The sequence below is a fragment of the Manis javanica genome, chromosome 1 (genome assembly GCF_040802235.1).
Source record: "Manis javanica isolate MJ-LG chromosome 1, MJ_LKY, whole genome shotgun sequence".
Classification (NCBI taxonomy): Eukaryota; Metazoa; Chordata; class Mammalia; order Pholidota; family Manidae; genus Manis; species Manis javanica.
In genome coordinates, this window is record NC_133156.1 from 57,701,883 (window position 1) to 57,726,677 (window position 24,795).

General features: G+C 39.8%; 1 protein-coding gene across 4 annotated transcripts in view; it reads left to right on the plus strand.

Moving 5' to 3' along the window:
* Positions 1-24,795, plus strand: part of EPB41L4A (erythrocyte membrane protein band 4.1 like 4A) — a 268,086-nt gene that overhangs the window by 139,756 nt on the left and 103,535 nt on the right. For all 4 annotated transcript variants that reach the window (XM_073232978.1, XM_073232972.1, XM_036995150.2 and 1 more), the window contains exons 4-5: positions 11,436-11,487; positions 17,591-17,669. In XM_073232978.1, coding sequence (XP_073089079.1) covers positions 11,436-11,487; positions 17,591-17,669 — 131 coding nt within the window. The remainder of the gene's footprint in view (positions 1-11,435; positions 11,488-17,590; positions 17,670-24,795) is intronic.

A 24,795-nucleotide genomic window follows, 5' to 3' on the forward strand; every position in this document is an offset into this window, starting at 1 on the left:
CATGTGGCTTTCATAAATTTTTTGCTTCCCAAGGTTTGGTTGGTGAGGGACTGAATTCTGTTGGGTATAGAAAATTCTTTCTTCATTATTGGCACCCAATGCCTTTTTTCACCAAAGATATATTAAAAGGAAGAATGGTTGAGAATGATAAAGGTACAAAATACTTTAAAACAAAACTATCAGGAATGGTAGAAACCTCACTACATATATTATATCCACATATATTTGTATATACAGGAAAGTGTGTGGATATGCTAACTGTTCTTGTCAATGAAACAGGTTTTCTGTGACCTGCAGTGGTCTAAGTGTGTGGCAGGAATATCACTGATTTCCTTACTACCAACATTTTATTAAATTAGACTGTCCTTCTCCCTGGTTAAATCAAAACAAGCTGTACAAGATAGAATTTCAGACAGTTGATTGATTGGCTAATGGGAAAGCAGTGGTTTTAGAGTTAATGATTCTAGACATTTTCTTCATTATCATAGGAAACTAGTTCTTTTTTAATCTAGAGTTTTGATGTAAACTTCTGATAAATTGACCTTGTGTTAACCTTATTCTGAATCTTGAGAGGATTCTCTTCATGAATATAAAAAAGACTTGATTGGGATGTGCCTACTGATAAAATATATTTTTATTTATGATTTCCTATATTATTTGTCTTGAATTTTATAAAATTTCAAATATATTGAATGTACTCAAGTTAAGGTGACCACTTTATCTGTATTCTATATGACCTGTTTCAGTAAAAGAGGTACTCCAGGAATTGTTCAAAGTTAGGCAGGTGATTTTTTGGGAGGACAGAAGGCAAGTCTTACCCACTTTCCCTTCTAGACTGTGAGTTTTGAAAGTTGCTTTTTGAGTTAACAAAAGGCCCTTTAAAAGGAGATGATATGGAAGCTTATTTTTCTTGCAAGCTACCCACCAGTTTTGGGGATTGCAGGATATGTTATTGAGACTTTTTTTGAGGGAATTTCTTTAGTGTTCTGTCTTTACTCTCACCTTCACTCCTGACCTGGGACTGTGAGGGGAGAAGAGCTTTTGCTATTTCTTATCTCCATTCAGTCATGCAGCAACTCTTTACTGGGTGACCACTGATATGTCAGAAATTAGGGTGTAGCAGTCAGCAAGAGACAAGGTCTCCAATCTCCAGTAGCTTATAGTTCAGAGGAGAGACAGACCATGAATAGGTGTTCAAATAACAGGTAGTGAAGAGTGTTTTGAAAATAATGTAAGATGATATGCCAGAATGACTGGTAGGCTACTTCCTTTGGGTGGCCAGAAAAAGCCTCCTTGAGATGACATTTAAATTGAGACTTGAATGTCAAGAAGGGAGGAGTGTGGCAGGCAGAAAAAACAGCTGGACAGTGGCTATAAGACAGGGAAAAATATGAGGTTATTGTAGAACTGAAAGACCAGTGATGCATGATAGTAGTAAGAATGAGGGTGATGAAGTAGGAATGGTAGGCATGGACTGCAGTATGCGGGCCCGGTAGCCTGTGGTAGGCAGCTATGCACATGAGAATCTTTTGGGAGTTTCAAGCTGAGAAGCATTAGGATCTGACTGAGGAGGTGGACTTTGAGAACGGGGGAGATGATTGTTCTGTTTTGGATAGGTGGAACTTGAGGTGCCCAGTGGACACCCAAGTGGAGATGTTAGGTGAGTAGTTTGGGTTCCCGAGAAGTCAGAGTCACATTTAGGAGTCCCTGTGTTGTTAAAGTCACGGACTCTTAGGTTTTTAAAGGTCATTTAGGGAGAAATAAACTACAATGTAGAAGAAGAGGGGCATGGCTGCCCTGTACAGCTGAGCTCTCCCTTACCTGGGATCCTCTGGGGTTTGGCATTGTGTGTGGTGGTGCTGAGTGGGGGTCCTGGTCTTACTCACCTCATGAGCCCTTCGAAGGGCTTGGCTCCTCTGGGCCAAACCACGTGGTTAGTTACACTATACTTACATTCAGTTAGTAGAATAGACTTTTTAAACAAACCCTAGCTTAACCAACTCTGTATTTTGAATTACTGCAGTTTCAGAGTATGTCAGTTTTAAGATTTTAATTCAAGCTGGAAAGATCCCATAGTCTATGAACAGTGAGGCCAAATTTATACAGATGTTTGAAGTGTGTGGGTAGCAACTTCAGTTATCCAAAATGCAGGTGAAACTTACTGAAGAACTGGAGTCTCTTGAGCAGAACAATGCTGATGTTAGAGGCCACTGGCAGGATTCAGCACTTTTCTCATAGAATCTGTCATCCTGAGGGCCCTTTTATTTTCATTTAAGGAAGAAATCCAGACTCGTTGGTATTACATGCTATGGCCTAAGAAATCAGGAACGACCTATTAGATGCAACTATAGGGCAGCCCCACTGGAGACAGTCACATATGGGCTAGAGGGCATGTTTAAGGGATGAACTGTGGGTTCCTAGGAGATATGATAATGGCTCTCTATCATCTAGGATGGTTCCATTAACAAAAAAAAAGTAACTCATGTCTGACTTATTTATTCTTTATTTGTGGATTAATGAAAAAATAATGGTTAAATTGAAAGACTGTTTGGTTGATGACCCTTAAGCAGAGAGAGCTGATTTCTGAATGATACCAAGTTAGACGGAGGTTTCTGGGTACATCTCAGGGCTCACAGTATCTCTATCAGTATCTGGGATAAAGCCACAGAAGGCATGCTCACCAGGTTTACAGATGGCACAGACACAGGAGGAATAGCAAGTATGTTGAACAAAAGAGTGAGGATCAAAGAGATATTGATAAATTGGCAAGTGTTCCATTATTCATTGCTATATGACAAGTCGCCTCAAAATTTAGTGTCTTTAAATTATGGCAACACAAGTTTTACTCATGAATCTGTACTTGGACAGGGCTGGCAGGGACAGGAATCTGTTCCGCTCAGTGTCAGGCTTAAAGGTGAGGAGCTGAAGTCCGATGCCCCAGTGAGGTGCTGGTGGTGGGCCTCGGCCCCACCTGGGCCTCCATCAGGGCTGGGGAGGCACACCAACCTGTTGTCAATTTCCTGTGCCGCTGCTTGGCTTCCTCATGAGGTCGTTGGTTGGGTTCCCATGGCAAGTATCCAGAAGAAGACAGGAAGGGAGGTGCAAAAGTGGTATTACCTTTATGGCCAAGCCTCAAAAGCTATAGTACTGCTTCTGCTGTGTTTATTGATTTGAAGTGAAGAGAAGCCCAGACCACATTTAAAGGGAAGAGAGATTGGAGTATACTATTTGATCAGAGGTATGTCAATGGATATGCAGACATGCTTTAGAATATGAGAGTCTGCTTTCTGGCCAAAAGTTATTTATACTCTTTCTGTATGTTAAATGCACCCATCAGTCCCAAGGCCTGCCCACATCTCATTGTGACACTGGACTCAGATCTGAGGTCCCAAGATCTCATCGGCCCAGACTGGGCATTGTTCTTCATGTCCAGCCCCTGCAGTGTAACTCCTTGTGAAAAGAAGACCTATGAATTGAGGGAGTAAGAAAGATATATCCACAGTCCCCACCTGCTCCCTGCCCCTGCCACCATTCAGCATATAGTGATGGGGCATCATGCATGGGATAGGGCAGTTGGTGTAGACACTTCCATTTAGAGTGTGGGAAAACAGGAGGTGCCCATAACAGTTCTGAAATTCAGCCGGCTTATGTCCCTGTTTCTTTGATTAGAGCTTTGTCTTACTGCCTACCTGTTGTTCACTGTGATGACTGCCTCTGCCCTCTGGGCTTCTCGTTCTGTTCTCTGAGTTTTTCTTCCCTTTCTGTAAGAAGTATTGTGTGTTTGCAGCTGAGTAGGGTTTTCAGCCTGCTTTTTGCCTGAAGATCAGTGGTCCAAAGGCCTCTTTTCAGTGTGTAGGGTTTCTGTCCATTTCAGTCCAAGTGATATAATTCTTTAAAACATTTTTTGAATTTCTTAGAATGAGCTCTGTTAGACAAAGGCAACACCTAGAAATCACTTTGAAATAAGCTTTTCTTCTATAACTTAGATTCTTTGTAAAGCTTTTGGGGAACAATGCCCTGAAGATTCTTAGAGGAGATCTTTTATTTGAAAGGGTCTGAGATATCATATTACATCTTTTTGATGACTTAATAAAGTTTTACAGTTACATTCATGGTTTCCTATTAGCACTCTGGATTCAATCTTTGCCCAGAGGCTTTTTCTTCTTAATTTGCCTTTTGATAAATCTAGGGATGAGAGAGTTTTATTTTCAAACCCCGTAAGGCCTGGTTCCTTTATATTTAACAGTTTTTCAATTTACCTCTCCCTGCTTAGATTTCATTATAGGCAGCAAAAGAAGACAATTGGCACTTTCAGCAGTCTGCCTGGAATGTCCTTATCTGAATCATCCAGTTCATTAGGTACATCTATTATTTTCCATGTTGCCATAGGCAACATCATTGCTAAACTTTCTGCCTCTAGAGAGTAATGTCCTCTTTCTTCCTGCTTCCAACAGTTTTTTCCTGTCCTTCAAGCCCTCCGGACAGCCTCCTTGAGGGGCCCTAAGGCTTCCATGAACACTCTCCTTGAGGTCCTTTTTGCTGCCTTATCCCCAAAACACATAGTGGAGAATGAAGGGAGTGGGGTCAGGTCCTTAGGGCCTTATAGAACATCATAAGGACTTTGGATTCACTTTGAATAAGAATGGAAACCACTGGAGGATGTCATCAGAAGCATAATAAGTTGATGTGACCTATGTTCTAAAAGAATTCCCATAAATGCAAAGGTAGCTGCAGGGATACCATTAAAGGAGTTAAGAAATCCAGGTGAATGGTGATGGCACTTGGCTGAGGGAGTGATGAAAATTACTCAGATTTTGTTTACATTTTAAATATGGAGTCAACAGCATTTGCAGGTGGTTTGAAGAGGTAGATGATAAGGAGTTTTTGAGCTGAGCCAGTGGAAGAGTGTTGTACCGTTTGCTGAGATGGGGAGACTGCAGAACGGGGTTTTCTAGGAGGGAATAAAATCATCATTTCCCTTTTGAGCACATGAAGTTCGACACTCTAATAGGCATTTAAGTGGAAATATCAAGTAGGCAGTTGGATTCAGGGGACAATTCTGGTTGGGCTGTGCATTTAGGAGTTGTCAGTATGTAGATGGCTTTTAAAGCTGTGAGCCTTGATGTAAGATGTGAGTGTAAAGCAATCTAGCCTTTCCTGGTCAGGGAGATAATGAGCAACCAGCAAGGAGACTGAAGGTGTGGCTAATGAGGTGGGAGGAGAAGCCAGACCGAGGGGGTATCCTAGAAACTGCAGGACAAATGCATTTCAAGGAAGGGGAAAGACTCCTGCATCTACTATTAGATTTATCAGCATGGAGGTCATTGTGTAGGTACCGGAGTGTGTTCCAAAGTGGGTTCAGGGGGGAAAAGAGACAGAATATAGAACAACTTTTTTCTCTCCCATGAGATTTACTTTAAAGTGCAGAAGTGAAATGAGCAGGTATAGGGGTCAAAGAGGTGTTTTTATTTTTTTAATTATGTGAGAAATAAAGGCATGTATACTGCCAGGATTGATCTACAGGAAGGGAAACTGTGGTGCTGGAAGGAGAGCAGAAAATTGCTGGAAACATGTCCCTGAATAGGTGAGGAAGGGGCTGGGCAGTTCATCCACAGTCCTGGGAGAGAAGACAGGGCACCGGCGGGGATGCAGGCAGAGTGGTAGATGCAGGGAGAAGGAGTGCATATTCCCCTCTGATTTCAGTTTTCCCAGGGAGATAAGCAAGATTATGGGCTGAGAGTGAGGAAGGGAAGGGAGGAAGTGTGCAGGAGTCACTCAGGCAAGTGAAAGACTGAAGTGTGGCAGGAGTCTGGGTCCCCTGCATCATCGATAATGAATTTAAAGTGAGTCCATCATGGTTGTCCGATTCAAGTCTCCGGGTGTGGTCAGCCTCTCAGGTGCTGGCATGGAGAGGCAGAGTTGGTGGGTTTTTCCCACTGGATGTTGTGGAGGGGTGACTGTGCAAGGGGACTGAGGGTGACTGCAAGTGAGTGACGGCCCTGGGCGGTGAGGGCTGTGAGGACATGGTGCGGTGGAGGAGGATCCATGGAAAGGTAGTCGGAGCACTGAACTGTGTGTCCTGGTGGAGTCAGAATATTAGAGGGAGCGAGCTGAGAAGAGAGGTGTTAGTAGTTGAATGTAACAATCTTGAAACTGAGGCTATGCATTCCTATTCAGACAATATTCTAGAGTTGAGGTTAACATGGAGAGGGGTTCAGTTCCTTGGATCTGCTGTTCTATCCTTTTGAGCAAGTTGTTTAAATACTCTGTTTCAGTTTCCTCATTTGTAAAATGGTAATTATAGTAATTCCAACTTCATAGATTTATGAAGAGGATTAAATGAGTAAATAGATGTAAAGTCTTTAACAGTGCTTGGTGCATGGTAAGCATTTCATAAATGTTAGTATTTATAACTATTGTGATTTCTGTAACTCTTAGCTTGGTGCCAGGGTCTATGATTGAGATGGTTGGAATCCGTTTAAGTTGGAAAAAGGGCCTAGTTACAACCCCCATCCCACCAAATTGCCCAATGTCAGGCCCTTGTTTTTCTCCTGCTGTGAGTTAGCTCTGTTATGAGGGGTGGTTACCTGAGGACTTAAAGTCTCTGTGATTCATACCAAGGAGTAAATTAAGGCCACATTCTGTTAATGCTGCTTACAGGGCCTGAGGTCTCTCTACAGAGCATTGGGAAAAGCACGAACAGCTATCACCACAGTCTGGATTCTTGGAACGTATTTGCAAATTATGTAGAGTCCTAGAACTCCTTAGGATTGAACTGTAGAATCATTTTTTTTGAGATTTTTGTGACTCCATTGTCTTTTACAAATGGTCAACTCTCTTTATACTCCCTTATATCGAGAGGTTCTTTTGTTATATTGAAGAAAACTGCTTTTAAAGTCAGTTTTTGATTTACAGGTAACATGACACATCATTGTAGCATTTTTAAATTCCACAAAGAAAAATCAACGCTAGATCCAGTGTGTTAAAAGATGCAGCCAAGCTTTTATTACTTCATGCTGTCCTTATCTAAACATTTTTTGGGCTTACTGTACAATCTCCAGGAGACTCTAAAGGAATAATTATCCAATGAAAGGTTGACCCTTCAATTTAATGTATATCTTTGAAGGTTAGGATATTGGTTTACAGGACAGTATTGGAGTTTTCAAATCTGATTCTGAGACTGTTACCTAGGAAATTGATGAAATTGAGACATTATCAAAATAGATGAAAGATGCTCAAGGCATTTAGAGAGAGAGAAGGAACTTGGCCTGCCTGTCACTTCTCCCCAGGTGACATGAATGCTGTTATTAAGACTGACAGGCCTGCAGAGGTAAGCCACCTGACCGCCGGCCGCTTGTGCCCTGGCAAAGGGTCAGAGCCAAGGATGTTGTCATCTTGACTCCTCAGTGAAAGTGGGTATGAGGGGTGCAGTCTGGTAACGCTCACCTGTGTTAGCAAGCCCTTTGTAGAAATCAGAATGAGAGCAGGGTCGGTTTTGGTTAACTGTTATTGTATTTTCCTATTTCTAGTCCCGATTGTGAGAATATGCAAATTACAAGAAATGCATTTGAAATAGCAGAGAGAGGGGAGGCGGGGGCTGGAGGTGGGGCAGTGAGTGATTGACAGACTCTCCCAGAGAAGGATGCGCTGCTTGAAGTCTGAGATAGGCCCGGGGTCTCCTCCTGACCGGCTAGTAGGCACGCCTGCTTCACACCAAAGCACCGCTCAGGAACACCATGCTGTAGCTCAGTGCCCAGGGAACCATGCCCGGGGCAGACAAACGGAGTGAAAGGACCGCTTCCCTTCCAGAAGTTCTCCATGAACATTGATTTCTTAGCTGAGTCTTAGCTGTTGGGCAGCATCAATTTCAATCTAGTAGTCAAGTGTAAAGGAATTGGGGTGTTACATTCTGTGTTATCCCTTAAAAATGGACCCATTTGCTTTAAGAACAGTTGGGTGGATAGACATCATTTTTATAAAAATTTAAGGCTCTGTTCTCCATTTCTGTTTTTTGGGAAAGTTTTTTAAAATCTGTGAACCCACTGTTCAAAGGCTTTCTCCACATGATGCCTTCCTGCACTCACCCCAAAGAGCTAATTGTTTTGTACATAATTTTATTATCTCATATGTACTCATCTCATACACATTATCATCTCACTTAGCACACTGTATTCTAATTCTGGGGCCTGTGTCCCCTGCTAGGCTAGGAGTGCCTCAAGATTAGGGGTGGGTCTCAGTTGTCTTTGTTTTCCCACAGACCCCAGGACAGGGTCTGACACAACAAAGAACATGTATAGTGAGTATTCCATACACATTACATGAACGAATGAATGCTATCCCAATTTTAGAGTCTAAATACATCTTGGATATAGGCGAATATTATGGATGTAGGCCTTAAAATTGGGGTGTGGTGTTCATTGGTAATTCTTGTTCCTTTTTTCTTTTTGTAATGGAGTAGCCACCTGATGTGTTTCAGGGTGATCAGACTTGCTCTGTTAAATTATTGCTTGTTGGTAATGAGAGGTGACAAGTGCCGTCAGTGTGGCAGCTTTGGCTCCAAGGTCATCTTTTTCCTTTGCTTGATTGTAAGCAGGTTTTACAATTTAGGATGTTAGCTTATGAAACCTGGTGGCTCATGTTTATTATTTATGTTCTGGGACATTTATCATCATCTGACTTCTGTGACCCCTGGTCTCCATTTGGATCAAATGATATTTGTGGACGGCAAATGTTGGATTGGTGTTTAGCATATCTAATGTGAAGCTGATTGAACAGCTTCACTGAATCTTGACCCTTCTTTTTTTGCTGCAAAATTGTAATTTTTAACTTGTCTCAGAATCTTCATTATATTTTTCCACCTCACCAATCTGATTGCCCTTAAGGAAAGAGATTGATTTTAAAATTGTACATATTATCATTAATGTGAAATTTTTGATACGTTAATCAGTCTTTGTTACATTTAGTTAAAAGCTTCCTTCCTAATATGTTTACCTTTCTTTTTTAACATTCTAGAGACAAAAAAACCCCCAAACCCCAAAACCAATCCCCCTGCCCCACCCCAAAAACCCCAAACAAAACAAAAACAAAACTGAATTGGTTTGAAGAGTCGGTTTATAACATTTATTTTTTTTGAGTAGATGGTGTGAGGAGAGACAAACTCTCTTTCAATTTGTTTCTTACTAGTTTGAAGATGAGATGAAACAGAAAGTAGTAAATCCAGAGGCCCTTTCCCTTCCCTTCCCTCCTTTCCTGCCCCAAGCACTTAGTGAATGCCCATGTGTAACTGTGATGTAGCCTGATATTAGTTGCCTTGCATGGGAGGGACCTGGGAGACTGGGAGAGACTCTAATGGCCTAACTCCAAGTCCCCTCCCTGGAGTGTCCTCGTGGGAAAGGTCCCCAGCCAAGTAATCCTTCGGGACCCTGGCTAGCTGGCATCTTGCTTTTGGCCTTGTAAAATCTGGAGCAAAGAAACCAAATGATCTACAGAGCTTGGTGATAATGAATGGCTATTATTCTTCCAGCCACTGAAACCTAATACAAGTGTTTTGGTTATTTGTGGGTTTCCCTTGGTTTTATTTTCTCTGAAAGGTCTAGGGATAGTCATACTTTTATTTAACATGCATGGCAAGAAAGAGCCTGCCCACCTGATCTTTCCATTTCATGGGAAGTGTCTGTTGCTTTACACACCTAGAGGAAAGGTCTGCTCTGTGTCCAACATGCAGCTTAACGTTTGGATTGATTTTGCTCTATGTGGATGAATCAGTGTTTCCCTAGGATCCATTATTTTAACACCTAAGCCACACCTTTATTCACTGTGGGCCCCAGAAGCACTTCACTGATATAGCCTCTGTTTCTAATACCTTTTTTATTTTAAAAGTGAGTGATCCTAAGCCTTTAAAAATTGAGAAACGATAAGGGCCAGAATAATGAATATTGTATTTTAAGTTGCTACACTTATATTGGTTACTTTACTTTTTTAAAAAGTTGAAAAATGGAGAATGCTATATATGTGGCAAAGAATGAAGATGAAGTGTACAGAATAGAGTTTAGTACTATAGTAAAATGATTCTGGCATATATTTAGTGTGAATAATTTTTACATGATTAGGAATAAAAGGCAAGGGGATTATGTATGATATTATAATTACCCAGTATAATTACTACTACTGTTATATAGCAGAGCAAGCATTTCTGCCCCCAGTGGAGGGGCACAGAAGGGGGAATTGGCAAGAAGGTTTGCTGGGTCTTCTTTTGTGACCCGTGATTCCTGATCCAGGGGTGTCAGGGTAGTGTGAATGTTTCCACCCGGGCAAACCCAAGAGAGCTGGGAATTAAGTGGCTCAAGGCAGGCGAGCTCCTACCTTCCTGCTGTGAGAATTGGCCCTTCTTTATTCAGGAATGTGAGAAAATGGAAACTGGGTTGCTTGGCCCTTAGGATCGCCAACATTTGGCAAACACAGCGGGGCGGGAGGTTCTGTATCTTCCTGTCGGAATGAGAACCGGGAGCCCTCTCTGTGTGTGTTCGCTTCTCTCTTGCTCTTCTCCCAGAGAGGCAAAGCTGAAGGCTTGTTTCTTTTTCTTTCAGTGATTTTATGTCATAAAGGTGGGATTTAAAGGAAGGCCGCTCCCTAGGGCCCCAAATTCTCTTATCACTGTCTGAAATTCTGTTTTTGAAAGATTAATTTGAACTAATCAGCAAGTAGTTTAGATGGGCCAACGGCACTTAGTAAGGAAGACCCACACACATGGATAACCATCACTAACGGGTGTTGAACACTTAGTATGAGCCAAGGACTGCTCTACAGTCTTGACACAAATTAACTTACTTAATCCTCACAGCACGTGTGTGAGGAAGGTTCAGAGATGCCCAGTAATTTGTTCCAAGTTACGTGGTGATGATGAGGGGAGAGGCAGGACAGAAGCCTGCTGGGGCTGCGCAGGGACTTGCACCCCTAGCCACTGTGCTGAGCTGCCTTTCCTGGGTACTAATGAGGATGTGACTTAATTTGCTTTCTTCATAACATCCAGCAGCCATACCTGTGAGGGGTGGGATGGGAAGTGAAGAGGGTGAGGGCATTTCAGGAGGAGCCATGACCATTGGGAGGTTGTGATAGGGACTTTGGAAAGAGACTAGGGGGGCATTCTCTGGGGCCAAGCATCTTGATATTACTGACCTTGTAACCAGTGTGACAATTCAACCAGTAACCTAGCAACTACTGTTTCTCTCCTCTTCTTCTCTATGAACGACACCAATTTTCTTTCTGTGTTCTAGCTGCAGAAAGCGCCTGTTTGTTTCTGTGTGTATATCAGTTAAATGCTTTACTTAATAAGTATTTAAATGCCATTTAAAATAACACCTTGAAAATATTCTTAAAGTGAAGGCCAATGAAAAGCAACTAATTTCTGTAATTACCCTTTTTTTTTCATCACACAGTATTGGCTGGATCCTGCAAAATCCCTTGCTGAGCACAAAGAACTGATCAACAGTAGGTATTTACTTTTATCTTTGTTAAAAAGGTGCTTTGAAAATGAATATGATGTGGCTGATTAGTTGGGTACAGAAGTAGGTTTTAGTGCTACAGGGATGAGTACTAGTACATGAGCACCATAATGTGGAAACAGGTGTTGGCTCTTCCCCAAACTGACTCAATTTTAGTTGATAAAAACTCTTGAGTGGCTCATAGTATTGACTTTGGCTTGAGGTATACCTGCCCTTGACTTTTGTCTGTGGTTTTTCTATTTGCTTTCTTTAAAATTTCAACTTAAAACAGAAAAGGCAGAAAGGTGCTGATGTGAAAATAGGTGGACATCTGACCTTTGAAAGAGTTTGAGTTTTCTGGGCTAAGGAGTGGTTTTGTCATGTCACATTATTCAGTGTGCTTAGTCAGTAATTAAGGAGTGCCCTCTGTCCTGAGAGATATGAATGGCTTCAGAAAGGACCCATTTATTTTCAGGGGATAGCTTTTGATTTCACCAATACCAATCTTATTAGTTGACTGAGAGTATAATTAAGGTTATATTCCACAACCTTAATTCCCACAATCCAAGGTTTTACTTATAAATACACATGTATGCATGTGCACATACATACACAGTGGTCCTTAAGTGTGCAGGAGTAGTTATTTTTAAAAATTATCTTCTTAAAAATATGGTAAAATGTATCACATAAAAGGTACTATTGTAGTCTTCTCTGAGTGTACAGTTCAGTGGAATTCAGTACATTCACATTGTTGTGCAACCATCACCACCATCCACAACTTTGTCTTTGTCCCCAGCTGAAACTTTGCACTCATTGAGCCATTTTGCCTGAATGTGTAAATTATTGCTAGGAAGACCTAGTGCATTCTTCTGGCCTTTACTACCCCTGCTCTCACTGGCTGCATGTGTACCGGCTCATTGCCTGTGGTAACACTGAACTGAAGCGCATGGTGCTTCACAGACCCCAAGGGCATGAACATAGCTGTGCCTCAGAAAGGAAATGGAAACCAGGACTGCAAAACCATCAGGAACTCAGCAAGTACTGTTTCTGTGAACATCTGCATTGCTTTTGTTTCTCTCTGTGGACTGGCTGTTTCTCCATGTCTCTGGTAGAAACCTCTACAGTTTCCACATTATAGCTTCCAACCACAAGCAGAGGCTGACTGGTTGTCTATAAACTACAATTCCAAATTCTAGGAGGGTGAGTCTTACCGGATCAATTTGAGTCAGTAGCTTACCTCAGTCCCCTCAACTGTGTCTGAGTTTTTTCAAGGTCAGTTCAAATGTAGCTGCTGGGGGGCCAGTCTTCTGGGTGGGATCACAGATAGGTTTCAGAGATGGGAGCTGGTGGTCTGTCTGATGAGATGGAACCCTCAAAATATGTAGCTTAGACATTATCAAGTTTTGCCTACTTAGCCTACATGGGAGTAAATTATATTCATAATGGGCTCACGACTTGGCATGGATGAGAAGCTAGCTGCTAGCAGAGGGCTGACCACAGCTCTGATGTTCTGGCTTCCAGTACCATGTTTTCCCTGAGTGAGCAAGCTGCCTACTAAAGGCCAAGAGGGTATGAGGTTATATGTGATTAGCTATGAATGCAAATAACTTCCATGAAGTATCCTCATATAAAGGATTAAGAGTTCCAACCTTAAAAGTCTCATCCCTCAGGATCTAGAAAGCTACTTTTCCCAAAGATTCAGAAATGGTAGTAAATACAGTAAATATCTATTTTGTCCATTTCAACCAAATACTTAAAAAATACCAGTTTACAAACTAGAAAAATTTCAGAAATGACTATGTTCTGAAAATGAACTTACAGGTTTTTTGTTAAAAAGTTGAGATTTCTATCTAGGCGATGAAGAGAAATGTAACTTATTTTACTACTATTAAAGTATTCCTATGCACATTTAAAGTATCTATCTCTTTATGTGGTGTGAAGTACTCTATTTAAATATCTATAATCTATAATACAGCTGTTTCTCATCCTAAATAAATGTTGCCCTGTCACAAATTTGATGTTCAGTAAGAATAAAACATTGATATTACAATTAAGGAAAGATTATGTAACTAAAGAATACATAATCTTTCTATTTCATCTTAAGAAATAGTTTGATAATAAAGGACATGGTCTCACATCTCCAGTAGATTAGTCAGAATGAATATCTGTAAAAATGATTGATTCTTCACGAGGATTCTCATAGTTAAGTCTTGATTTATTTATCTCCGAGCTAATGCAAGACTATTAGCATTAAAGGCACTGAAATTAGTCTTCATGAAAGGTAGATTAGAGGATTCCTGATTTCTGGCTTCTGTACATTATGTTAAAGTGAAACAATTCTAACTTAGTTTACATAAGGATTTCTTAAAGGTAGACTCTGTGGAAAGGCATGGATTCAAGATAAAAATAATTTAGGAATTTGTCTCATTAGTGCCTGGCTTTTTTAGTCAGTCCTAGCATAAGAAGCTAGACATATTCTTGTTCCAAATTGTCCATTTCCATAGCTTTAGATTGATCTATAATACAATGTGATGTATATGAAAGTGTTTGCTTATCCTAAAGATATGACAGTTTTTTTTCCCTGAGAGGTTGTATGTTCAGTGGCCAGAAAGCACAAAACTCTAGGTATTAGCCGACTTGGTTCTTATCCTTGTGATCTTAAGCAAGTTGCTTACCTCCTTGAAGCTTCACCTGCCTTCTGTGTTACCAGGTGGTTGTTGAGAATTGAATTTTTATGAAATATTTTTTTGCACATTATCAAATGGTAATGATACCTTATATTTAGAACACAAACCATTTTATATACAAATGAGAAATAGCTGATTTCAGCCAAATGTCTTTAAGGGAAATTAGCCAAAACCAAATGTTTTTAATTGTGTATTTTTAAAATTTCTATTTAATTGCTCATTACTAAACCCATTTGAGGTATCTGGGCTTGGGCAATAGGGTGTAATCTGTCACATTCCAGAGAATAAAGGCAACTCTGGAATCAAGACAAGGCCTTCTTCCCTTTGTGTACTGTCTCAGGAGCATCTGTGCTTCTCCCGTCCCCTAGATGCCAACCTCAGTGGCCTGCGGGCACAGGCGGACCCATCTGCTCACTAACACAGAGCTTGATTGACAGAGATGGTGCACTCTCTGGTTATTCTAAATATTTAATAGTCTGCACCTCCCTGACATTATCTTCAGGGATAAAAGTGTATTTGTTCAGAAATCTAAACATGGTGATTAAGTAAACATAGAAGTTGAATATGTGGAACCAACTCTAATGATAAATGATAACAAAGTTTCTTTTAAAATGTAGTTTTTCAAAAAGTTCTAGCGTACGGAGCGCCTTGTACAGAGAGGCACAGACGAGGGCAGAGGAGCAGGGCCCTGGTGTTGGGTGTCTCCGTTTGCTGGGAACAGGGCTTTGAGTTCTGCAAACACAGCATGTGTGTGTCATAATAATAATATATTAATAACATAGTCTGTACATTAGAAATGCATATGACTTTGTTACCTGTTTTTCCACTTAATTTCCTTTCCCCAACTTCTAAATTTGTTACTTGATTTACTCAGTTAAAAGTGAAAATGTACTCAGGTTGACTTTATGTCAGTTACAAAGTATCAGAAACTTGGGATCAGAATGTGTAAGTGGAAGTATTTTTCCTGCAATGTATACTTCACATCTTCCCTTTGTGTGGGAGAGCTTTTGTTGAAGAAAACATTAGAAACTATGAGCACTAATAGATAAAGCTATTTAAAAACAGATTTAATATGAGATTGAGTTCCCACACTGCTTAGGATCATACAGTTTTGGAAACACCTCAGGTTAGATTCATACCCTCTGTAATAGAAATATTTCTAGTAATAGTGTAATATTAGGTGGTTGGCACCCACGGGCCTTGTGTTCTCTTGCACAATATGAGTGTCTAATTATATCTTATATTTGCCTGTGTAGGGATACTTCCAGACTTTGTTTCATACATATATTTGGTGTTTGTGCACATAGTTCTGTATGTGGCAAATGACTGAGATGGGAATATTTTCTTAAATATGTAAGAATACAGTCTTAGAAAAGTTTGAGACAAATATTGCCCCTAATCCTACCACATAACCTTGCTGATTTTTTTTTCTTCAAAGGTAAGACATATATAGTGAAGAAATTTATAACATTTCTTTTGCTAAGATACAATTTAATTGATTTCAGTGAAAAGGAAAGGTAAATATTTGAGGTGATAAATGTGTTAATTAATTCAATGGTGGGGGTGAGGGAAATCCTTTCACAATGTATACCTATGTCAAATCATCACATTGCACACTTTAAATAAATAACAATTTAATTTGTCAATTATACCTCAATGAAACTGGAAAAAAAATTTTTTTTCCAGTCCCTCTTCCCAAAGTTTGTTATTGTTAGTAATTTCCTATGTATTTTTCATATGTAAAAATTCCTAAAGAATTTTATCAGGTAACTTTCTTTTTCACAAAAGTAATTAGTTAGAAATATAGATGGGTGCTTTTTCCCCATCAGCACATAGAGTTGTCCCTCTGCCATTTAAACAGTGGCACGATGCCATGTACATGCCCTGTGGTTGATTTAAATGGCCCACCTGGTTCTTTGCAGCTATTTGTGTGTGTATGTGTGTGTGCTTCATGCAATAGTGATAGGTGGATAGTTTTTAAAACAATTTATTTTTTTATCAGTAATCTTCCTTCATCATGAAAAAACACATGTATGTTGTAGAAAATGTGAAAAATGGAAAAATTATAAATAAATAAAAATTGTGTATAACCTCACTAACCAGGCACTCTAGTCTGTTTGGCCCTCTCTTTTTTGCTTTGTCTGTGAACCACAGACCCATGCATACACAGATGCTTGCAAAGTTGAAGTACTGTTACTCAATTCTGAACCCTGTTTCTTTCATTTTGTATCATATTGTGTCTTTAGAAATTCTTGGTGAGTTTTGAAACAACTTTATTGAGATATCTTTGAGATACAAAAATTGTATATATTTAAGGTATATTAACTTGATGTTTTGATGTACGTATACATTGAGAAGATCACCACAATCAAGCTAAATAACTTCTCTACGTAGTTATCTGTGTGTGAAGGGGTTGGTGGCCTGAGAAAATTTAAGATCTGTCCTCTTAGCAAATTTCAAGTATACAATACAGTGTCATTAACTATCTATCACCATGGTGTACAGCAGATTCCCAGAACTCAGTTGTCTTGCAGAACTGAAACTTTGCACCCTTTGACTGACATCTCACCACTTCCCCCTCTGCCAAACCCTGACAACCACCATCCTACTCTGGCACCTGTGCATGTGACTGTTTAGATCCCACATATAAGTGAGATCAGGCAGTGTTTGTGTGTGTGTCTGGCTTATTTCACTCAGCGTAGTGTTCTCCAGGTTTGTCCACATTGCCACAAATGGAAGAATTTACTTATTTTTAGGGCTGAATAATTTTCCAGTGTGTATATGTGTATCACATTTTATTTATCCATTCGTTCATTGATGGACATTTAGGTTGCTTCCTTATCTTGGCTTCTGTGAATAATGCTGCAGTGAACACAGGGAGTATCTTTTCCAGATCCTACTTTCATTTCCTTTGGATATATACCCAGTAGTGGGATTGCTGGATCATATGGCAGCTATATTTTTAATTTTTTGAGAAACTTCTCTACTGTTTTTCATGATGGCTGTACCAATTTACATTCCCACCAACAGTGTGTAAGAGTTCCCTTTTCTACACATCCTCACCAACACTTTCCTTGTTTTTGATAATAGCTATTCTTACAGGTATGAAGTAATATCTCACTGTGGTTTTGATTTGCATTTCCCTGATGACTAATGATGTTGAGGACCTTTTTGTGTATCTGCTGACCATCTATATGTCTTCTTTGGAAAAACAGCCATTCAGGTCCTTTACCCATTTTTTAACTATTATTATTAGTTTTTGTTATTGAGTTGTGTGTTCCTCCTATATTTTGAATATTAACCACTATGTAGTATATGGTTTGCAAATATTTTTGGTGAGTGTAACTTTTAAAAGTTGTATAGTATTGCATTACTACTTTGACTAATTTATAATGTGAAATTAATTTCTATTTCTTATTTTAGCTGGACCTCCATATACTTTGTATTTTGGTATTAAATTCTATGCTGAAGATCCATGTAAGCTTAAAGAAGAAATAACCAGGTATAGTATTGACTTTGCTTTTGAACAGGACATGTGTGGCATATACAAAAGGCTTTATCTAAAACAAACTGGGGTTGAACATTTGGTTTTGTGTCTACCTGCATTTGTAACGTGTTGCAATGCATCTCTTGTGAGAGTTGAATTTAAACCAGCTTTGAATGAGACAGATCAGTGTGTGATGATAGATGTGTCTGAACAATGGCATGAACTGGGGTGACACGGTGATAGATTTTGCATCTGCTGTGATGAGATATGTCTGTATCATTATTGTGAAGGATGCATTCAGTCTTTGAGCCATATAAAAGTAGCCATTTGAGCTGCATAAAGGAAGGATATTCTGATGTTCAGTTTGCATATGTAAATATAAATTTGAAGAGCCAGTTATTCCTCCTTAATTGGTTGTATTTTATATATCAGCTGTCCTGGTGTTTCATTTTATCTCTATAGGAAATGAAAATATAACCGCTTTCAGTACTAAGGGAGAGAGAATCAAAGTACAAACCAAGTGTTTTATAATGTATTACTTAACCTTTGTCATCAAATATTTTATTACAGGTAAGGCAAAATTTCCAACTGATCTTGATTACATTGTTAAAATAGTACCAACATTTCAAAGTGGTTTATGAAGAACAGAAAATAGTGTTATGTTTTCATTTACTACACTAGTGACCTGACTGCACATGGCAGCAAAAACGAAACATTTTCACTAACTTGAGTCTAAGTGGTCAGTTTTCCTAGTGAACTCCTACACTGGCTCGGCCAATGCCTTATTCAAAACATTAGAAATCATATCTTTGATAACTTTGGCAGTCTGTGGTTTTATTTCTATCCCATCCTTTCATCTTTTTTCCTTACACTTTCTTTTGTCTTGATTCTGGACTGCACACAGAAGAGTGAGAAAGAGGGTGGGCTAATTGGACCTTTCCTATTCCAATCTGAAGTGCTATCATTAGATTTCATTTTTAGAACTAGGCTGATGTGTGCATTCGCATCTTTCATCACCACGCCATTAGTGAGCACTTTGAAGAGCATAGCTGCCCACTGAGGCTTCTGCAAGCACACCTCTATGGGAGAAGGGCCATTGTGTTGGAGTGATGTGGAGGAGGGGGTTCCTATTTACATTAGAATTTTATGAATAGTCTGCAGCCAAGAGGGATTTCTGAGTCATGGGCTCATGGGGAAACTGAGTCCAGGTGGTATAAAAACACGTTTTTATCTGTAACTCTTTACGGAATTGCAAGGGAGCAACATTTTATGAAAATGCAAGGAGGGCCCTTCATTTCAAGGTTGTCAGTAAACCTCTCTTGCCTCAATCTCCTCAACTGTAAAATGGGAGATGCATCTGTCCCATAAGGTTATTGTAAGTGTGAAATAAAGCGATGTATGTAAAGCCCTTACAGGAGGTGCTGTTCGGCCATAGCCAGTGCCTGATGAATGTCATACTTATTTCATCCTCTCCCTGCGTTGGCAGCGCAGTGCAGCTACATCTTAAATGAGGGGTGGGGTCTGAAAGCTACTGAATGTGGTGTTAAGGGGGAAGAAGTACATTGCTTCATATCTGTTCCCCAAATACTAATGATGAACAGAAATTTCCCTTCAGAATACACTAATAGCTCATTAACAGAATACATGGATCTGTGTATAATCTACAGCCCCACAATGTATTCAGTATGACCTGTTTTTCCTCAACTATTAGATCAAATCATATAGTTAAGAGCAAGATGATGTAGTTGGCTTGTAGTTAGTGGCCATGATCTATAATAACTTACGTTTTATTGCTTAAAACATACATTTAAATGTGGGTTAAATTTTCATTTAATATGTTATCACTCTACACTTAGTATGTTCTGAAGATAAAGTCATTAATTTGCACAAATATGTTAACTTAAATGGGTTGGCATCATGGGCCTAAAACAGGAAGTCTATTTATATGAGGTAATTTTGGCAAATGTAAGAACCAAATCCAAAAAGAAATCACCCCTATATAAGCTATTAAAGGAAAAGTACACTTAGGCCAGCATTTTCAAGCTGAATGTTTATGTTGCTTCAGTGCTTTGGGAAATTGTTCCAGCCTACTCTGTATTGACTCTTAGATTGTTTATCATTTTTTATATGAAAAACAGTGCTATATAGTAAATATGCTTACACCTATCCTTACATGTACATAGTTTTTTGATAACCATACTATTTCATACATACTATACAGACCTCTTTCACCATCTATTTATTTTACTCCTGTATGTATTCCATAATTTATTTAACAATGCCATTGTGGATGGCTCTCAAGCTTGTTTTCCTTTTTTAAATTATAGATAATGCCGCATTGAATCTTTTCAGTATATATATAATCCTATTAGATGTAGTATTCTGGAAGGATGTTTTATTTAGGGGAAAATAAAAGCTAGAGGTGAATGGAATATACAGGAAAATAAGGCTCTAGACCATGAAAAATATGTTAAAAGAATCCTATCAACTTGGAATATCTGCTATTGGCTTTAAAAGATATTCTGAAATAAGAAAAACTGGGGGACTCTTAGGTCATATATCCTAACCTCCACCCTTACAGAACATTCCTGACATGATAGCCAGCTTCTTTGTAAACATTTTTAAGATAGGAAACTTTACTGCCTTACAAAACAATAGGAAATTCAGTAAGAAATATGTCCCTGGAGCTTGTCTCAAGAGCACTAGGTTTTCTTACTAAGTCTGTGCAGAATAATCTCTCTTCTCATTGTCATTTCTTCAAATAGTTCATATCCACATGATATCTGTTAAAATTATTTTCAATTCTGATTCAAAATATTTTGACAATCTTCCATATATTCTGTGTCATTCATAGGTCTGTATCCTCTACATAATTTGATAAGCACAACAGACATATTAGTTAAGACAGGCTTTGGAGTTAGGCTGTGTGTAATCTTGAGATTGTATAACCTTTTTAAGTCTTAAGTTTTCTCATCTGTAAAATGGAATTAAAGTATTTCTTCAAAAAGATGATGGGAGGAATATATTAGATAATACATGCAACATACTTACCATAATGCAAAAATATAAGGGGTAGCTAGCATGGTAATAATGATTATTTCATGTTTCCAAATTATTGATTTAAAAAATTAGGAAAAGACTAACTGGGAGCCTTGAGAGGTAGGTCTTCCAGGTTAAAGTCAATCCATTAATCAGAAGATTTGTAGTTGTTCATTTAACTATGACTCATCCAACTACTGTCTGCCAGCCTGCATTTCTTGAATTTGAATATAAAGACAGAATTCTCTCACTCACCTACACTTCATTTGTAACTGTGGGGCACCATGCTCTGGGTACTAAGGAGATTCAGTAGTGACCAAAGAGAAAGAGGGTCTCAGTCTCTGGAGGGAGATGACAGAGAGAATGTCCATTGCTTTGCTGACATCCCTATTTGTGATGCCATTGAAAATTTCCTAAACTTCTAAGGATCTAACAAGTACTTGTAAAAAAGAAAAGAATGTTAGTTCCAAATGACTTACTTGTAATGAACACTTTTTAGCTTCTAAAAACAGGTGTTTGTTTTGTAATATTTTTAGTATTTCCTTGGGGATTGACATTGAGCTCATCAATTATTATTTTCTTGGTAATCCATATTTCTTGCTTTGGGAAGATGAGCTAGTTTTATCTCCTGTACTAGGTGAGTGACCTTCAGTTACATATTCACGTCTGGAGTCCCTGTCTCCTCTAAGTGGAGATAATGGTCCCCAGTACATCAGAGTTGAGGCAAAGGTCACAGCTGGTACGCATGCAGAGAAAATCTGTGATATTTAAAGACCTTAAGAATATAAGATGATATTATTGCTATTTTAATTCATCAGTTTTAAAGTTCTGAGGCAAAAATGTTATTGCTGATCTTTGTCACTTTCTCTTGAGAATCAGTGGATGCTTTCTCTACTGTTTTTCTTCATCTTAAGCCGTGCATGTCATTTCCCTGCAGTGTTAAATATTACATTATTAAACATTTCCTTCTGTCCCTCACATTTAAGTTTTATCCAGAATGATTAGGCTCCCATCACATGCTATGTTCCCTCTCTGTGGGAGGCAGAAACAATCCTGCCTTCTGTGCAGGCGGGTATTCTCCTCTCAGACTCTTGCATCCTGTTCAACTGGCACCAGAAATCAAACTTTGTCTTTTCCCGTATCATTTCCTCACTGGGGTCCCAAGTCACACTGAAAGGTGTGCTTCAGGTATCTTTGGTGTGAGCATTCCTGGCTGTCTTTGGCCATGGATTCTCAGGGGAGCCTTTTGTATGGGCTCCTGAAAGAATGAGGTACCTCTATCCCTTTTTTAAGCAAATCTCCTTTCCCCCTTCTTTGTACTTCTGACTCCTGCTATATTGTTAATGGTCTTCAACCACTTGTACACCCTTGGTGTCAATTCAGCTCTTTTCAGTGAACATCAGGTAAATGGAAAACTGTGATACCATAATTTCAAGACTTCCCTTGTGCTGTACTGCTTGGAGTGTTAGGATAAATGTGGATAGGGTGGAAAACGGAGAGCACTTTTCCCCAGGGCTCACCATCTAGCTTGGGGGACAGTGCATATATACCAGTATATAAATTTACATAAAAAGATAACCAATAATTACCTTATGAAGCCTCTGCTTCAGGATGTGTTCTGAAAAGCTTTCTTATTAAGTGGATTTTTTTTTACCCACTTCCCCTTAAGTGGACCATTTTTAAAAAATTAATTAATTAAATTTGTTGTCATTAATCTACAATTACATGAAGAATATTATGTTTACCAGGGTCCCCCCTTCACCAAATCCCCTCCCACAAACCCCATTGCAGTCACTGTCCATCAGCATAGTAAGATGCTGTAGAGTCACTACTTGTCTTCTCTGTGTTGCACAGCCTTCCCCATGCCCCCCCGACATTATACATGCTAATTGTAATGTCCCCTTTCTTTTTCCCCCACCCTTATCCCTCCCTTCCCTCCCTTTCTCCCTAGTCCCTTTCCCTTTGGTAACTGTTAGTCCATTCTTAGGTTCTATAATTCTGCTGTTGTTTTGTTCCTTCAGTCTTTCTTTGTTCCTATAGTCTTTGGGTTTGAGGTGAGTCTCCTGTAAGCAGCATAGAGACGGGTCTTGCTTTTTTATCCATTCTATTATTCTGTGTCTTTTGGTTGTTGCATTCAGTCCATTTACATTTAGGGTGATTATTGAAAGATATGTACTTATTGCCATTACAGGCTTTAGATTCGTGGTTGCCAAAGGTTCAAGGTTAGCTTTTTTAGTATCTTACTGTCTAACTTAACTCACTTATTGAGCTGTTTTAAACACTGTCTGGTCATTCTTTCTTTTTCTCCCTTCTTATTCCTCCTCCTCCACTCTTTGTATGTTGGTTGTTTTATTCTGTACTCTTTTGTGCTTCCTTTAACTGCTTTTGTGGGTAGTTAATTTTATTTTTTGCCTTTAGTTAGTATTTGGTTGGTCTGCTTTCTTTGCTGTAATTTTATTTTCTCTGGTGACATCTATTTAGTCTTAGAAGTGCTCCCATCTAGAGCAGTCCCTCTAAAATACCCTGTAGAGGTGGTTTGTGGGAGCCAAATTCCCTCAACTTTTGCTTGTCTGGGAATTATTTAATCCCTCCTTCATATTTAAATGATAATCATGCTGGATACAGACAGTATCCTTGGTCAAGGCCCTTCTCTTTCATTGCATTAAATATATCATGCCATTCTCTTCTGGCCTGTAAGGTTCCTGTTGAGAAGTCTGATGATAGCCTGATGGGTTTTCCTTTGTAGGTGACCTTTTTCCTCTCTCTAGCTGCCTGTAAAACTCTGTCCTTGTCCTTGATCTTTGCCATTTTAATTATTATGTGTCTTGGTGTTGTCCTCCTTGGATCCTTTCTGTTGGGAGTTCTGTACACTTCTGTGGTCTGATTGATTATTTCCTCCCCCAGTTTGGGGAAGTTTTCAGCAATTATTTCTTCAAATATACTTTCTATTCCTTTTTCTCTCTCTTCTTCTTCTGGTACCCTTATAATGTGGCTATTGTTCCTTTTGGATTGGTCACACAGTTCTGTTAATATTGTTTCATTCCTGGAGATCCTTTTATCTCTCTCTGCGTCAGCTTCTATGCATCCTGTTCTCTGGTTTCTATTCCATCAATGGCCTCTTGCATCTTATCCATTCTGTTTATAAATCCTTCCAGAGATTTTTCATTTCTGTAATCTCCCTCCAGACATCTGTAATCTCCCTCCGGACTTCATCCCTTAGCTCTTGCATATTTCTCTGCATCTCCATCAGCATGGTTATGAGCTTTATTTTTAATTCTTTTTCAGAAAGACTGGTTAGGTCTATCTCCTTCTCAGGGTTTGCATCTGTGATCTTGGTCTGTATCAATTTCTTCTGCCTTTTCATGGCAATAGATATATTTGTGGGGAGCTGGCACGTGTGTTGGGTAAGAGAAAGTCCCTTCTTGCCAGTTTATGGCCTTCCTCTCCTGGGAGAACAGCGACCTCTAGCGGCTTCTGCTGGGCAGCTGCGTGCAGACAGGGCTTCTGATTCTTGCCCGGCCGCTATGGAGTTTAGCTCCGCTGTTGCTGTGGTTGTGACCTGCCTCGGGCTGCTGCTCCAATATAGTGGAGCCACGTTGGAGGGGGAGCGGCTGGGAGGCTGTTTATCTCCATGAGGGGCCTCCGAGCTGCGCTGCAGGGGTTCAGGTGCCCAGAGTTCCCCAGAATTTGCGCTGCTGGGCTAAGTGTCCCAGGGCGCTTCTGTCCAGCTGCTGGGTCCCTGTCCTTTTAAGACTTTCAAAAAGCACTTGCTTTTCTTTGTCCCAGGTGCGTTGGCTGCAGGGACCCGCTTACAGGTCTTACTGTCCTGTTTCCCTAGTTTCCAGTACCCCACGCACGCACTGTGTCTGTGCTCTGGTGCGGATGGCTAGGGCTGGGTGATTAGCAGTCCTGGGATCCCTCTCCCTCCCCGCTCCGACTCCTCTCCTCCTGCTGGGAGCTGGGGTGAGGGGTGCTCAGGTCCCGCTGGGCCGTGGCTTGTCTCTTACCCCCTTCGCAAGGTGCTGGGTTCTCGTGGGTGTGGATGTAGTCTGGCTGTTGTCCTGTGTCTTCTGGTCTCTCTTTTACGATTAGTTGTATTTGT